General features: G+C 33.3%; 1 protein-coding gene across 3 annotated transcripts in view; it reads left to right on the forward strand.

Annotated features, from left to right (window-relative positions):
- LOC118193510 (RNA demethylase ALKBH7, mitochondrial) overlaps positions 1-14,687 on the forward strand; it is a 38,082-nt gene extending 23,395 nt beyond the window's left edge. For all 3 annotated transcript variants that reach the window (XM_085827509.1, XM_035364608.2, XM_085827510.1), the window contains exon 4: positions 14,463-14,687. In XM_085827509.1, the coding sequence (XP_085683635.1) occupies positions 14,463-14,601 (139 nt within the window). In that variant the 3' untranslated portion in view covers positions 14,602-14,687. The remainder of the gene's footprint in view (positions 1-14,462) is intronic.
- Positions 14,688-18,360: the final 3,673 nt, after the last annotated feature.

An 18,360-nucleotide genomic window follows, 5' to 3' on the forward strand; every position in this document is an offset into this window, starting at 1 on the left:
CATTCCCATTATGCAACTTATCAGGCATATCCTTTTCATTAAACCAATTTTGTTACTCCTCCTTCATGTAATTTAGTTAAATATGATTGTGAGTTTACTTTTAATTACATTAATGTTGGAATAACTCAACCTTGTCATCACTCTTTAAGTTTTCTTTCATATTTTGGTAAACAAAATATATGCAGGTTCACAGGGGCGCATAGAACATTCAGGATTTTGTAAACGTGAATAGTATACCCAAAAAGTTTTAGAAATATTGTTTTATATAATCCATTAGCCCATTAATGACAAAAATTTTTTGCATGAAAAATTGAGCTATATGGTAAACTTTAAATATAAAGCATTATGAATTGAAAATAAAGTGAGTATCAATAGAAAAATATGTTGCTGAGCCAAATTTAGTTAAGTCTGCAGTTTATATCACGAAGGAAAGCTGAGGTCTTATAATTTTTGTTCATAAAAAAATTTTGAAGTCGAAGAAACATTGAAAGAGGATGAGCGTAAAGATGTGTAAGAAGCAGCTGAAATGATTCATCATTCATTGAAACTGCAATCTACCAAAATCTAGAAAAGTGCTTTAGGAAGAAGTGGGTGAGTAAATTAAACAATATGGGGAAACAGTTCTTTTATGCTGAAATGGCTGATTGGATAGGTTTAAAAAAGGGAAATGTACTTCATTAGGAAAATTTATGAATGAAATTTATTAAAAAAGTGTTTAAGATAATGTATGCAACGAAAAGGATATTTTCAGTGCTGAAAAAACTGAGTATTTTTATAAGATGATACCATTTTTACAATGGGTTTAAAAGGAAAAGTGCACTGCCAAAAAAAAAGTTCTATATCTCTTGTTCTACTGGGCCAAAATTTAATATCTAGGCATAATTTGAGTCGTAGAATCAAAATATGAAAATAAAATTATATGTTATTTCAGAAAAAGTCCGATTTTTGTGCCATAATACCTATGCTAGAACAATGCTATATATAAATCTAATATATATCCTAAGTCGTGCTTTCGAAACATGATAAACGCAGTTTGAATTTCACCAATCGGCCCAGTAGAATGGGAGATATAGAACTGTCCCCTTTTTTTTCGTGCAGTGTACTTTAGCAGAAAATTTTTAAAAAATTTGAATTATAGCTCTGGCATTGTTAGTCCTTTATGAACGGAACGATATAAGTACCTACTTTTTTTAATAATGATTTAGAAAATGTCAAAAGCCAAGATACTTAAACAGTGTGCAAAGTCTTCTTGTTACTCAGAAGGCCAACTACAAAACATTTATGATGCTAGTATTGTTTGAAGAGCTCTGAAAGTGAGTTGTAGGGGTTTTAACTTAGAAGTTGACAATTCTGCTCTTGGTTGCCAACTGTTCTGTGCTAACAGATATTAAAAATTTATAATGATTAAAATTGTTTCATTTTTCACCAAGGCAGCTTTTTTCATGTTTCCTATTGGTTACAGAATGGCCAAGAGTTAGTATTTTATTTTGCATGTTTGGGAAGGGTACAATAAATGTATATTTCTCTTTCTGATGCATAACTTTGGTGTCAAAAAAAATTAAGGCAGTTTTTTTTAATAAAATTCATCATTTGAAATTATTTTCAGCAAACTTATTTTGTAAATAATGTTAAAAGTGGAGATGATAAAAATGAGTACAGTCAAAAGTCGTTAATTCGGACACCCATAATCAGGAATGATCTATAATTTGGACCTCAAAGCTACAAACTTTCTGCTCATGCGTCGCGTTGACACATGTGCATAGGCGTTTACGTGTGCGTGTAAGACCATTACGGCTGCGAATATGCGCGTGTGCGTGCGCATAAAACGCTTACGCATATGCATTTAATGTATAACGGATGGTATAAACTAAGCTAAAATTATCTAATTCAGTTAATGTTGCAGATTGTGATGCTAAAGCAAAGTTTAAAGTTTAAAGATATTAAACATTTAGCAGTGGTAGCAATGAAAGCTCCCTGAGTTATGTTGTGCAGACATTGAAGACAATAAAAGATTTTTGAACTTAACCAATTTATTAACAATATAATAAAAAAAATAAAAACACATAAAATAAATTTCAACAATATTAGAGTATTAGGCAGAACATAACGTAATCATCATTCATCAAATATTTTTACCTGTACTCCAAAACACTGGCATTCTATACAAACAAATTTCAAAAAAAAAAAAATGAAAAAAGTCCTAAATAGTGACTATGCCGCCTAAAAATAAAGCAGGCTACCCATTCCATAAGTCCATAATCAATGGTCAAGAAAACACCTGAAAAATTTAATTGTGAAACCACTTAAAAACCACTTAAAAACGCCGTTTGCACTTAATTCCACCCTCCTTGAAGAAACATGGACGCTGCCTACGGTAGTCACTCACAGGACACCCCCCGGAACTGAAGAACTTCAATCTGGAACCATTATCTTGTAAACCGGAATCAAGGCATCCTTTCACCGAAATCAAGGCATCCTTTCACCGAACTTTTGGACTGCAGGCATCCTTTGGAAGGGGCTGGAAACCGCTCACACACCAGCCGGTAAACCAGGAACTAGAAGGATTGAGCCTGACTGACTGACTGACTGATAACTTATAGCCAGAATACCACTGAGATCAGTAGTTTATCTGGCTCAATCAAATTCATGCCGGATGGGCACAATAACATAGAACTATCTTCACATAATGTCCGCAGTAAGGAGGAGAAAGACGGATAAAGAATAGGAAGACCAACAACGCAAGAGCTTACAAGCAAGTAACCGGCCCGGTAAAGGCGTGACTAAGTGGGAGTCATAAAATGAGTGTAGAATGTGAATAAAACTAGAGAATTTAAGAAATACACAGTACAATAAATGAGTAAAATACAAAATTAAGAATGCTAATAAACACATTGGGTACATCATTTACAGGTGGGCACTAGGTGGGAAAGTTCGGGTCCCTGATAAGGTGGGCCGCAAGTGGGCGCAGTTTGGCGTCCTCATTCAATATTTCGTAGGTAAAGATATCAAAATTTCTCATATGGTCACAGTTCAGAGCTTTCGTGAAGAATTTCCTGTTGATCTTATTCAGGTGCTCTTCTAGAGTGTCCAGTTTTAAGTCACAGTGTAGTGTAGCATTGCTCACAAAAAAGTGAGCATGGGTGATAAGCCTTAAGACTTTGTTTTGCATGATTTGAAGTCTCTTTATATCCTCCTTGGTAGCCGTGCACCAGGCCGGCGACGCATAAGTCATCAATGGCCTAATTACCGTGATATAAACTAGCCTCTTTTTCCTGAGGTCTAAGCTAGAATAATTACCCAATATAGGGATGAGACTATTTACAACAGTGAAAATTTTTCTTCTGACCTCTGTTATATGATCTCCCCATTTTAATCTTTCATTTAGCATTACTCCTAAATATTTCGCCTTACTAACTCTAGGAATCTCTTCAGAGAATAAGAAGAGCTTACTGTTAATAGTCAACTCTGTATTTTTCCTTCTTATCGATAATAATTGCGATTTGCTGGCATTAATAGCAATTCTCCAAGTCTTACACCACTTTTCTACCACTGGTAGAAGCTCCTGTAATTTCTTGATTGCATGGTGTGCGTTTGCGGACTTTACGGCTAATGCCGTATCGTCCGCATAGCACCCAAGAAAGTAATTTCTTCCAATGTGAGCCCTAGGAAAGTCATGAACATAAAATAAATACAGGACGGGCCCTAAAATGGACCCCTGTGGGACGCCTGCATTCATGGTGCGTAAACTGGAGATGTCCTTTCCAATAGCCACAGTGAATTTCCTATTAGTGATGAAAGACATAATTAGCTGAATCAGCTCTCTATCCATAGGGAGATTTATAAGTTTATAAATAAGCCCCTCATGCCAGACGCGGTCGAATGCCTTCGCCACGTCTAGCATGAGTAAGGCGACATTTTGTTTCTTGTGAAGCGCATCCCCACAAAACTCGACGAGCCGAACCAGCTGCTTCGTTGTTGAAAGCTTTCTCCGGAAACCAAATTGTTCCGGAGGCAGTAATTCAATATAGTTTTTCAATCTGCTGTAGATTAATCTCTCAAAGACCTTTCCTAGTCCCGGAAGCAAGCTAATGGGCCTGTACCCATCTGGCTTAGTGTTATCCTTGCCGGGTTTAGGCAATAAAATAACTTTTGCGATTTTCCATTTTGTGGGAAAATAGCATTGACTAAGACACGCATTGATAATACTCGTGAATTTTGTCACAACATTGCAGGGCAGATTTCTAAGTGCGTGATTATTAATACCGTCTATGCCAGGGGCCTTTTTGACTTTAAGCTTCTTTGTGATTTCTTTGATCTCACTGGGGGTAGCAGTGGCCATGTACCTCTTAGCAGTGTGGGCATTAAGCCAATCCCTAACAAAGTAGCATGCCTCATTGACAAAATTAATGTCCATGGGCGTCATGTTAGGTCTGAACTGCTCTTCTAAATGGTCCGCAAGGACCGTCGATTTGTCTTTATTGTTGAGAGCAACAGAGTTTTCAGTATAAATCGGCTTATTGCATGTACGCTGCCTTTTCAAGTTACGCATGAACGTCCAGAGACTGCCATCATTCGGACTAAGATTCTGAATTTTTTCTTCCCATACATCTCTCTTATGCTCATCTATTTTCTTTTTAATTAATTTATTTAATTTGTTCATATCTCTTTTAACGTGAGGGCTCCATGTAAGGTGCCACGCTTTCCTCGTCCTATTCCGGTCCTTAATCATCTCTCTAATTTCCTGTGGCAGAATGCCAGCGTTATTATTTCTTCTCACGTGTCTAGAGGCATTTTTAATAGCATTATTGATTGAATCAGTGAGGGTATCAACTGCATCATCTATATCTTTCCGCGAGTTCAGAGAATCAAAGATGGGCGGATTCTGACTGAGAAACTTCTGGAACTTATTCCAGTCAGTCGTGCGGATCATTTCATTTTCTGCCTCTTTAGTAGTGCCTAGGTAAGCAATGACCGGTATATGGTCAGAGCTCAATTCGTGCTTTACTTCAGTATAAATAGGGATTGAAGTATTTGTCAGAAGAATATCAAGAAGGTCTGCATTTCTTGGGTTCTGTGGTCTATACGTATACTCCTCAGTAACATGCAAGGCAACTGGGTGATTATTTATAAATTCATAGAGGACCTTACCATTTTGGTTAGTTTTACGGCACCCCCACTCGGAGTGCTTTGCGTTGAGATCACCCGTTAGGATATACTTATTAGTGTCAGAAAGAAGTTTGGAAAGAACACTTTCCGTCAGTAGTTTCCTGGGCGGATTATAAAATGAAATGAAATTCAAATTACCATATTGCGGTAAGTACACTGAGACTGCGACCATCTCATGTCCGTCGTTTCTATCTTGGCTAATCAAACAGGACTGTAGCGAGTTTCGCACATAAATTGCGGCCCCCCACCACGGTGACTCAAACGATCGCACCTATATGTGCGGTAATTAGGCAAATTTATACGCACGCATGGCGTGGCAAAAGTCTCTGTTACAAGGGCAATATCAATATTGTGATTGTTAAGGAAGTTTAAAAATTCCGTCAACTTGTTCTGAATGGCATGAGCATTCCAGAATGCTAATTTTATGGGATCTCCTTGTGTGGTGTGCCTATCCATTAAGATCTTGATTTATGGTAGTTTTGTCCTTATGAGTAGGTGCATTTTGTCCTATTTGCTGTGTTAAAAGAAAGCCGGAGCTCTTAATGACCGATACAAGCTCGGCCAGGTGTGCAAAAACAGTTTTTGCTTCCTTGATCGTGTCTGCATACAAACCAGTAGACAGGGCTTGTGCAAATGATTTATTTTCTATAACCCTACTAGTATAGACTTTTGGCTTATCTTGTTTTTTTTTAGGGAACATCTCACAACCCCTAAAGTTCGAGGTGTGAGATTGTTTACAGTTTGCACAACATGATGGCAAGTCAGAGTTTTTATTAGGGCATTCAAAGGACAAATGTCCCTCTCCGCATCTCACGCACTTGGGTGCATAGTTACAGCCAGTTTGCGTATGATGAAATCCTTGGCACCTATAGCATTGTAGCGTGCCCGATCTACCTTTATAATTTTCGACTTTAATTCCTAGGTCACATAAGTGAGTTTCGTTGTGTATATCTTTGGATTTGGGTTTCTTAGGCAGAGTAACTAAAAATAGCGGAAGTTTAATAACCTCCCCTTTTCTTCTGCGCGTAAGTTGTTTAACTGATTCAACTTTGTATCCTAAATCCTCTAACTCCTCTTGTATTTCTACCGTATCTGTATCTCTTAAAAGACCTCTTATCACAACTTTTATGTCTTTATCCTCAGGAAGCGTGAAAGAGTGATGTTCCATTTTCGTGTCTTTTAAATAAGTAACAGTCTGCCTGTAGTGTTCAGGGTTTCTGATGAAAATTTTAATCCCTTTATTATTCTTATTAGAGTTAAACTCAATGTTTCTCTGTTTAAGTGCCCTAGCTATGTTTTTCCAAGTAGGGTAATCTACTTTAATAGTTATGGGTGGTATCCGTGACTTTTTCACAAATTCCGTTTCTATGTTTTCATCTGAGCTTGTATTTTGTTTAGACGTACTAGCGTCCGTGTCCATACTATTGTTATCCTCACCATTATTGGCATTTTCACTGAGTCTCTCCTCCATAGTGTTCATTTGAGTTGCGCCAGCCTGGGGAATATGAGCGTCAGTTCGCCCAGTCGGGCACGTGACCTCATCTGGATAACTGAGTGGTCGCGCTGCGTTTTCGGTTCCAGACCTACTCGCTGTAGCCTGTTTCTCAGTTCCTTCACGAGATGGCGCCACATTATTGTGGCTGCTGACCGCAAACTCAGAACTCAGTGTTTGTGTAATTTTACTACCTATGTCCTGACTAGGCGAGATTTTTAAGCTTTTGGGAGCCTTCGGTTTGGGATTTCGTTTCAAGCTAACATCACCTTCATGTCTGGTACTGTGCGTGTACTGTTCGACAGTAAGTGCGGAGTCATCATCAGCTATGTTCGCAAGAACATCAAATTTGTTTTGCACCTCAGGAGGGTCCGATTCAGTATCGCTCAGAGTACGTTTCGTACTTTTGGTAACAGCAGTCCAATGCATATCGTGTTGTGAGACATCAGCATGATGGGAATCAATATCATTAGACGCTAACCGATTAGAACCGACTTGCGCTAAGCCTAGTTCAGAGCCACGTGCAGAGTTCAGACTTGCACGTACTTTATCCGATAGGTTAGGGAGAAGCTTTAATAGAAAATCCAGATCAATTCTTTCATCCTCAGTCAAAGGTAAATCTTTCTCTTTGGAAGTTAATTCCGCATATCGAGCGAAAATTAGTTTGACCAGTGACATGTTGATCAAGTCCTTAAACCAGTTCAGTCATCAGGGAAAAATAGATGCAAAGAATCAGTAAAATCGCACTAAGGCCTTTTTACTACTCTTTGGTCACTTAAGACCGGTGAGCAACCTTTTATGTGCTAACAACTGATCGCAGAAGAAAAATCAAATCGATTTGGTAAAACCGAGAGCCGTGCTAAGACAACCTTCACGTGCGACTGAAAATGGAATGAGGATTGAGCCAGAGCGACGCGAGATACTTATGGCAGAAGTAGGAATGACGTCATCTCACGGCAACCAATCAGCTATCGGCACGAATCGGCTTTTCAGATGACGTAACATTGTTTCGTTTTTGCATCTCAATTAGGTTGAGACAGTCCGCTTTCAATGCAAACAGTGGCAGCAAGAAAAAGAAGTAGAAGTAACTACTATGTTATATTAAAAATAAAGACTAAACTAAATAAACATTTCAAGGAGGAGAGATGATGCATTACAAAAAATTTAAAAATAAGCTATATTTTCAAACAGATTGCGTTTTTCCTTAATCTTCGAATTGGATCCGGCTTATTATTTTTTGCAGACTGTTAGAGCAATTTTATAAAAGTAAGCTTGAACTTTTGATTATATCAAATAGAATTTTCGATAATTGTAATATGTAAAGGATCTAAAGCGAAAGTATGTTTCGAAATCCGAAATCTGTTTATCAATTTCACGCTGCTCAGCGGGGGTTTGATATGATTTAAAACAAGTTCCTCGTCATTATAATTCGCTTCCGATAGTGAAGAAAGTAACAGAGGTTATTGAAAACGAAAAAATTTCGATTGACAAATTAGTCGGTATTTTCGACATAGCAATTATAGGACTTGAACAGCGGAACTTTGTAACTAAACAAGAAATTATGTCTGTTTAATAGAATTAAAGAGAGAGTATTATCACATGAAACGAAGCAACTTAAACAACTTACATTGAAAGAAATGTTTAATAAAGTAAACAAATATTAAGCTTTTTCTTTTTGTAAATTTTGATACCCTTTAGATTATAATTGTTCTTTATTTCATAAATTACGGTTTCATATTTTTAATTTTATAATTTCTGCATGCCATCTTACCAGATTTAAACTGATGATCTATAATCCGGAAAAATCGATAATCCGGAATCGCTGAAGTCCCGATGAGTCCGGATTAACGACTTTTGACTGTATTTTATCTATTATGAAGCAGTTGGTGAAGGCATTTCAGTATTTTCAGAATGTGATGTGGATTTTTTCCAAATGTGATGATGATGATAGATGTAAAAATTCAGGTGCTGAAGATATTTTTGCAGAAATTGAACTGGAAAATGACAGTCTTTGTCTGGTATGGGCATAGAAATTAAATTTGAGAAAATATGAACTCCTCATCATATTGGTTGTGAAAGTAGTAATAATGTGTTACTAAAACTTGGTGTCTACACCAGGGAAGAATTTCCTCCTAGGGTGGAATTTCATAGTTGCAGAGTGGGGGAATTCAGTCAGTCTTTCATTTAGCTGTCAAGTATTTAGTTTTAGTTTATATATAAAAAAATATTTTTATTCAAGTTTTGGTATTAATCAAGCAATATTTTCTATCCTTTTTGTTATTTAATATATAAAATGCATTAGAAAATAATTTAAATCTAAATAAGTATACGTGTAATATAAAATATCTGTCTGTAAAAATCTTTCAAACAATAAATTAATAATAGCCCTTTAACTTCCGTTTTCATTCTAAAAATTACAGAGCAATAATTTTGCTAACTAAAATCCCTGCAATTCTGATGCGCACCTGTCGATGAAATCTGCACCCAACACCTGTACATTAAACTGTCATGTGATCTGTAATGGAATTCATTATAAAAGCTTAATTGCATTGCAGCTCTCTCTTTTCTCTCTTGATTTCTGCTTCTAGATGCTTGTGTTGCCTTGCCGCTAGCCATGCAGAGTTTACTTTTCTAATTTTGCCCATTGTTTAAAATTTAATCTGTATAAATTTGGGATTTGCATAGCACATCCACAGTGATGATGTGCATTATCTATGAATAAAATGTGTGGAATATATTGTTATGTGTAATTCTTCAAGTGTCATCTTGCTAACTACGCAGTTATAATACAGAGAATCATTGCCACTAAAAATGTGAAGCGTAGCAATGTTGTTTAGCTTAGATTCTTTATCCATATTAAAGAGGAACAAGTCAAGCCAGATTAAATTGTGATTCACTTGGCACTCCTAGTCATGCATATTTCGAAAACATTTTGCACTTTGTTACTATGGTGATAGAAGAGAGCATAGTGAAACATTCACGCAGCACAGAAGTTGAAGCGAAAAATGACACATCAGTTCAAAGGAAGAAGAGAGGGAGTCAAAATTTCGAGTAAAAAAAAAAAGTTTTGGTTTACAGTTATTTGATTTGGCAAGAGGCATCTGCTTTAAGCATTACATGAGATTGCATCATTAATTTGAATGACGCAGTTTAGACTTATAGTGCTGTTTTTAAGATAGAGAGATGAAGTCTCGAAATTAAATAAAAAAATAAAAGAGATTATAGCCAATTAAATTTAAAAAGTTTGCTTTCATATTTTTTATCTTACACATTTCCCCCTTTCAAAAAGAAAAAGACAAAGCGATAGAGAGGCCCTTTTGAGAGAAAAAGCATTAGAGCAGCAAAATATGAGAGATATAATTTTGAAAATACAAAATATCAAATTTACTTTTGAACAGTTAAATAATTACACAAGTTGTAAAATTTTGAATTCAATAATAATTTTAAGTACTATATTCTTTTAAAACAATCTTACAGTTTTAGAGTCCTGTTAAGATCTGAGTCCAATCTGTAAATCTTGTTTCTGGAACATTCATATCACAATTTTGACGCTTCAGGCAAGTGTTTCCAAAAATTTTTCACACATTATCGCAATTATAAAAATTTTATATACTCATTAATTATTGCGAATAATCATAAACCTTAAATTTACACCATACTAATTTTCACATTTATAAGTAATACTTTATCATTTGTACTAGCATTGTTGAAATTAAGGCTTTTACTTTTATTATTACATTTTACAATTTTTTTATTTTGCACAGACTGGAAGACCCCACAGCTTTCGTATAGTACACACATATCCAGCTATTTGGGCATAACCACTTTAACAAACTCATGTACTAAATTTTCATGAGTGGGTAGGGTTGCTCTGGCAGTTACTTATAAAGGCTTCTATTCCTTGTTTAAAGACAACTGGTCTTTTCAACTGCACTATACATTCCATTATATTAAAAAAAAAATCGCACTCCATTATATGAAAAAATAAAAATTCTACATAAAAAAATTAAATAAAGTGGGAGCCTTCAAAGTTTATGCAATATGAGGAGTGTAAGCAAAACAATTATGCAGAGGTAAAACAAGCATCTATTTCTGAACCAGTAATATGTAGAATATAAAATATCTATCTTTAAAATAATAAATTAATAATAGCCTTTTTACTTCCATTTTCATTCTAAAAATAACAGAGCAATAATTTTGTTAATTAAACTCCCTGCAGTTCTGATGTGCACTTATCGATGAAATCTGAACCCAACGTTTGTGTATTAAACTGCCTTGTGATCTGAAATGGAATTAGTTATAAAAACTTAATTGTGTCGCAACTCTTTCTGTCTTCCCTTCTGCCTCTAGATGCTTATGTCACCTTGCTGCTAGCCACACAGAGTTTACTTTTATAATTTCATCCATTGTTTAAGATGTAATCTGTATAAAATTAAGAGGGTGCATAGCGCACCCACAGTGATGATGTGCATTATTTAGGAATAAAACTATTTGGGGAATTTATTGTTATATGTATTTTCGAGTGTCATCTTGTTAACTGTGCAGTTATAATGCAGAGAATCATCGTCAATCCATTGCAACTTTCTTTTACCAAGTCATCGCATTGCAATAATGCAGTCTTATTACAATAATGGCACACATTTATGATATATATATGTATCCTGTTTTGGAAAGGAGAAGGGAATGATCTTCCAACGGTAGTGAAAGGAATAAATGGGGCAGAAAAGACTAGAACCACTGGTTTACACAAACTTTAAAACTAGAATAATGATGTCATTTCAATTTGGAACGCAATTATAGATAAAAATGTCAATTAATTTTGCATACAGATGTTAAAATAATTGAAGGTGAATTCATCAAACATTTTTGTTAGACATTTATATTTTTTTTAAATGTAAAATGATCATTTATAATTACAGATTTGTTAATTTAGAAGGATATATGCAGTTAGAAAAAGGTTTGCACCATGACCTTTATGCTAAGTAACTAATCACATATAATTATAATCATCAATAAAACTGAAAAAAAATTGGACACTTTAAAAATGAAAAAAATAGGATCATTTGCATTTAAAAACTGTTAGTAATGTTACTATAACAATAATCAGGAAGAAATCCTAAAAGGAATTTTTTAATGTTAAACTTATAAAGTCAGTAATTTAAAAGTTCGCTGTAGCAGGGATTGACTGTAATTTAGTTTTTGTACTTTTCTTTTCCCCTCTAAATTTTTTACTGCTGTTATGCATTTGAACTCATCTAAATGCATTTAAAAAGAGATTCATGTTAAAAATTTATTTCATGAGTAAATGAATTTTTTTAACACATTCCAGTCAGGTATATTCATTACAGACATATGTGTGTAGCTGGGGTTTTTTTCATAAATTTCATGGCTATTTTGTCATTCAATAAAATCTCAATAAATCCATACACACTTAAAATGCCTTTCGTATTACACCGTTACCCACCGTTCGGTACAAATCTACTAAATGCATACTTTTATGTGATCCATGCTCTAGTGATTATTCTTTCGATTTTTTCATGCAAAAAGTAAAAGTATTTCAGATTATTGATTATTAGTATAATGTTGCATATAATTTTTATGAAATTTGAAGCTCAGTTTTCATTTTACTGCAAAAATATTGATAAGTCTGAATATTGCAAGTGCTGAATATAAAATATTGATAAGTGCTGGTGATAATAGATCACAATTATTACATAATTAAAATTTTTTAGTTAAATTAATGTATTAAATAATGTATGTAATGTATTAAATTTTTAATTAACTTAATATATGTATTATGTAAACTTATACTCTTATATGTTACTAGTATTATGTCTTAACTGTTTTATTTCTTGCAAGATATATAGTAGGTAGGGATAATAAAATATTTCTAGCAATTTGTTAAAGATCAAGATAAATTAATAAATATAAAAAATTTCTTTTAATGAATGTAGGAGGAAGAACTTTAACCCGTGAGCATGTACGCTCATATTAGTTACATGAACTTGCACACTGAGTCCAAAAGAACGGATTTGTGTTTTTTGAAGAAAAATAGTAAATCTTCAGAAAAAGTGCATATTTATAAACCTCTATACTAATATATTTATAAACTTTATATAATTTATTATAAACCTCTGCATAATTGTTTTGCTTACACTCCTCATATTACATAAACTTTGAAGGCTCCCACTTTATTAAATTTTTTATGTAGGATTTTTATTTTTTCGTATAATGGATTGTGATTTTGTTTTTAATATAATGGAATGTATAGTGCAGTTGAAAAGACCAGTTGCCTTTAAACAAATATACAATCTATTTTTCTAAGCCAGTATATTTACATATATGCCAGTAATAAACTTTTTGATTAAATGTAAAAAATATGCACATAAAATTTTTTTATTTCTCCAAATGCTTTTATGAAATAAAATTTAAAGGAAGAGAAAATTGTATTATTTATTAACATAGGAAAAAAATAGTCTAACCTTTACTCTGTATCGATTCTTTATTTTATTTATTTATTGTTAGTACTATAGGCACAGAGCAAAAATGCAAGAGTAGCACATTGAACAAAATGTTGTGTAATCCAAATCCAAATTTTTTTTTTACTTTTGGTGCAGCCTGTTTTATTATTTATTTATTTGTGTGTGTGTGTGTGCTTTTTTGCTGGAGAAACACTGCTTCCCCCCCTCCCAAAAAAAGCAATTTATGTCATTTTCACTGTTGTTTTCAGAATCTATATCAATTCTCCATCAGTGGAACACTTCCATTCTCCTTTTCTTCAATACATTTTTCTCCAATTCATACATCTAATAATTTTTGTAACATTTCTTCCTTGTAAAATAAATTACACAACATGTTTGCCATTTTCTATACTATCACAAATCAACTATGTATTAGTAATACAAATAGGGGAGCTGGGTCTAAAAGATCCAATTCAATCAAAATCAAGATTTCACATCGAATCCACAGCAAAAAAAACTTCGAAAGAATAAAGAGGTCGACCTCAGACATGACTACACTGGACCTCAACAATTTGTGTGAAACAGGTGTGCTTTGGAAAAGGTTTGCTTAATCGCGCAGGTCCGTTGGACCCAGACGGGCAGGTTAATAATATAAAAATAGCACAAATAATTCAATTACGCCAGTGTCAATCGCAAGCTTTTCTGGAATTTGCTGGTTAGTTTATCTGGAAGATAAATTGATTAGCTTATTAAAATGGATTCTATATTTTTGTTATTTATTATAACACCTGTGATTGTGAAGAGAACAAAATACAGTCATTATTCATTTTTCTGCATTTTTCTTTGTGTATGTTACCATTTAACTCTTTTATTGGTTGCTTAATATTTGTAGATTTATATATAATTTGTATGTATTATGTAATATTGCGATGACTCAGACAGGTTTAATGTAAGTGAAATATTTAGAGGTGAGAACTGCATAGATATGCATTTCAGTTTAAGAAATCTAAAGTGCAAAAAAATTCAAACAATTTGATGATTACTTATTCCTACTACATAAATTTTTGAAATATTATTAATGCTTTATCCATACATTGTAATAGCAAGTGATGTGTGTTTATTTTATTTTATCTCATTTATTTATTTATTAATTTATTTTTAGTTTTGAATCTTTTTTGTATGGCATTCTAATAGCTACTGTATTGTTGTGAATTACTGTACATTTTTATAGCTGTGTTTTATCAATAAAATCAATATTCTTAAAATGTATTCAACTTTGCTTGAATGTTTAATGAATAATATTTGTTCCATTTTAAGCATTATGTAATTAAAACTATTTATAGGGGAGCTGCAAGATATGAATTCACTCATGAAATCTTAGCCAACGAAGTTTCCGTTTTTAAAGATGAGAAAATTCTTCGTGATAGAAGAATTTCTATAATATGTAGGAGTAAACCAAGTGAAAGTCATGATAATAAATAGTTTTGAAAATGTATTTTGTTAAATATTTCGTTTTATTTATTTGTTACATTGTAAATAAAAATAAATTTAAAATCTTTTAATGGGAAGTGTTTTTTTATTTCTTATGTAGTATTTAAAATCTTTCTTTATCTTTGCCTTCTTTACAAAGTTACAGAAATTAATTTTCATATGAAATAAAGCTTTGCTTTAAAAAATTGTTGAGCCTTGTTTTTAATTATGTGAATATACCATACGAGTCAAAATAATCTTCAGTATATGAAAAAAATCGTTGAAAAAATATATAATTTAAAAATAAAAACTGTTCATATATTTAATTTGATAAGAAACTATTCTAAACTCTTTTTTTTTAAACTCGCAATAGTTGACTTACCCAAATAATTATAATTTTTTGTATTTAAGGAATAATTCTATTTTCCAACAATGGCAGCATGATATTCGAACACATAATATTATTTCAAAGGGCATAATTTATTAAACATCTGTATAAATAATAAAACAGACAATGTCAGTCAACTGCAATAAATGGCAAAATCAAAGTTTTTTTTTTTTTTTAACATTAATTTTAATATATCTTTGATGTGGAAACCTTAAAATAATATTGAATTCTGATTTTTATCAACAGTTTTCAAGAATTATTTCCATAGCTTTTGAGATTAGGCCAGTGAACTTCCCAAACCATTAAAAGGATTCAGGCAAGCTAGCAGAAGCTTTGGAAACTTGGAGGGGAAAAATACTTTCAGCATGTATATATATTATATGTATACATATATATATATATATATATGCATGTTGTGTATAATGTTATTTTTATATCCATATTCATTATTGACAAGTAATATATAACCTTCATACTTATTTGCAGTGTATATCTGTAATAAAAAAAAGAAAAGAAAAGAAAATTAGAAGGGGAATATTAAAATTAGAAAAGGATGTTTTTATATTGAATACTCCCTGTGACAAGCATTCTTACTAATTGCCAAATGTTATAGTTTATTGAAAGAAAAATTTCCAAAAACCTCTGAAAAAAATTTAATATGGTTAACAAATCCTTTTTGATTGTTGATGTAAATAGGATTTACAGCCCTCCTCCTGTTTTATTCATTGCCGGGAGGGGGGCCATTTGTTTAAAACAAACAATGAAAATTTTTATGTGATATTGTAACTACTATGAATCAATGAATAAAATAAAGAGAAAACAACTTAAAGCTGTTTTACTATATCAAGCTAATTAACTAACAATTATAAAATGAGTATAAATGCAGATATTTTAATTTAAAGCCAAAATTATGTATATTTTGGACAGAAATCTGAAGTGTGGGGCCATTTCGTTTTTATATGTTCTATAAATTATTTTCATGTGTAACCAAAATTAACACTAATTAGTAATTCAATTTTAGTTATAAGTATACTACAATGCTTCCCATTATAAGACCATTGCCTCCTCATCAAGGAATAAATTCATTTTTGTGGCATTAGATGGTGATATACTAAAAACAAAGCAGAGAATTTCCTTCATCTCCTGAGTTTTAACTCCTTTGCTTTAGCCCTCATAGACAGCTAATTTTCCACAGTGACCAATGAAAAATTTTATATATATTGAATTTTTCAGGGAACAAAGTTTATCAAAAAGATTATACTCATATATATCAAGCTGAAGATGAATGAGAATGTTCTGAAGACTTGTAAAACTGATCTCATTCTTCAAATGTAGTATACGCTAGGATTAGATCGCTGCATTACTTGGTAATTATTGGTAGGTTGTTGAATGTGTTAAGATTTACATTTTGGGAATGAAGAGATTCGGAAAGTCATCAAAGTTGTTCTAAATTTTTTATTGAATAGTAAGATCTAACTTAGTCAAAATTTTGTTTATATAACTTCCAAAAAAAAAATATATCGCTTTTTGTTTCCTTTTTCTGAATTTTAATGAATTGTGTTTCAGTTGTATTAAATTATTCAATGATAGCCAAATCTGAAATCATAAAGCTTTTTTCTATCAATGTAAGAAAAAATACACTATATGCTAAAAGTATTAGTATTTGGTTATCACGAAAGTTTTCCGCCAAAAAACGTTCTTTATTTATAAAAACAACAGCAACATGAAAGTAGTAGCTTTAGTGCAGTTAGTAATCTCCACTCAAATCTATCATTTTCTACCAATGTTCTGTAGTGTTTCAAAGACTTCGGCCCAGAAATTTTATGATCGCGAGCTCAAAAACAGATAAACCTCATTTTGGTTGTCCTGTGCAGAATGGAAGATGGCACCAGCAAGATGTAGCTGCAGGTATGAAAAAAGCTAGAAGTCTGAAGGAGCGGATGTCGAGGTTATATGGTGGATGAGGCAAAAGATCCCATTCGTGTCCGTACAGAGTCCAGCCGGTGAATGCAGACACATATGGTCTTGCATTATCTTGATGGAACATTACATTTTTGCGTGGGAACACAGTTCAACGTTTTTCCTTGATAGCAGCGTCAACACGAAATAACATCTCGCTGTACACCTTACTATCAAGGGTTTTACCTTTTTCAGGTACTCTTTGTGTATAATACCACGGCAATCCCATCAGATACAAAGTATGATCTCTTTAGTCAAATTATGCTTTGCGATATTGCCGACGGGCTCACCGGTCGCAGACCAAAGCAACTTTTGGCCTGCGTTGTTGAAGTAAATCCACTTTTCATCATAAGTGATGGTCCGCTCCAGAATTTTGTCCTTGCGTTGATATTCGAGCAGACTAGTGCAGGCTCTTACGTGTCTGCCCGTATTTGCTCTTGTCAGCCCATGCGGCATCCAGCGACTGAACTTGTACGGTAAGTTTATGCAATACAGAGCGAGACCAATGGACATGACGCTAACATCTAATTCCTTAGAAATCTCTCAAGTGGTTGCATACTGATCTTCTTCAACTAGTTCTCACCGGCAGACCTCATCAACATCAGTAGGCTGGCCAGAGCATTCTGCTTCTTGAATGCCATAGTTCTTGTTTTTGAACTTTCGGTACCAAACTTTCAGAGTGTCGCAGACTAGTCTAAAATAGGTCATATTTTCAAATCTAATCCTTATTTTTCTGCCATCTTATCATTTATGCATATGTCAATAACTTCAGAGTGACCTCCGTATCCTCAACTATGATAGCCGTGTATAACAGAAGCTAAATGGCAATCAATTATTGTCACTGTAGCTAGGTGATAGATGCATATAATTCTGTGTCCAGCATCGTGGAATTATTTCGGAAAAAGCAACTTGGTATTCACACTGGCTATGCAACTGCAATGATTGAAAGCATTTGTTTAAAGATTAATGAAGTCAAGTTCAAATACATCACGAAGCTGTCATCGCAAAGAGTATTCCAACTAAACTTTAAAAAATCTTTTAGACTAGATGTTTATATGGTTAATTTAAGTAAATTCTTCTTATTGAAATGCTTCTGACAAATGATATAAAGTGGAATTTTATCGCAATGCCTAAATTCTTCAAAAGCATATCGCTAGTTGTCAACAGGACTTAAAAGAGACCCTGGTCTTTCTAATTACCACGAGTCTTTTTAAAACTCAAGATAATTAGAATATAGCACGCTCAAGCTATCTGCGTAAGAGGAGATTCCTTCATTTAGGACTTTCTAAGAGAAATCTGTTTATATTTACGCTATACGTGAGAAAAATCAGACAGACAAGTGTATTCATTTTGATTTTGAGATTTGAATTCGGGTTGAACTACTCGTACTCAATGGTTTTATCCCATAGGACACAGGTGAGTAT

The sequence above is a fragment of the Stegodyphus dumicola genome, chromosome 12 (genome assembly GCF_044657685.1).
Source record: "Stegodyphus dumicola isolate Sdum_Otavi_A_Nest chromosome 12, ASM4465768v1".
In the NCBI taxonomy this organism is placed as follows: Eukaryota; Metazoa; Arthropoda; class Arachnida; order Araneae; family Eresidae; genus Stegodyphus; species Stegodyphus dumicola.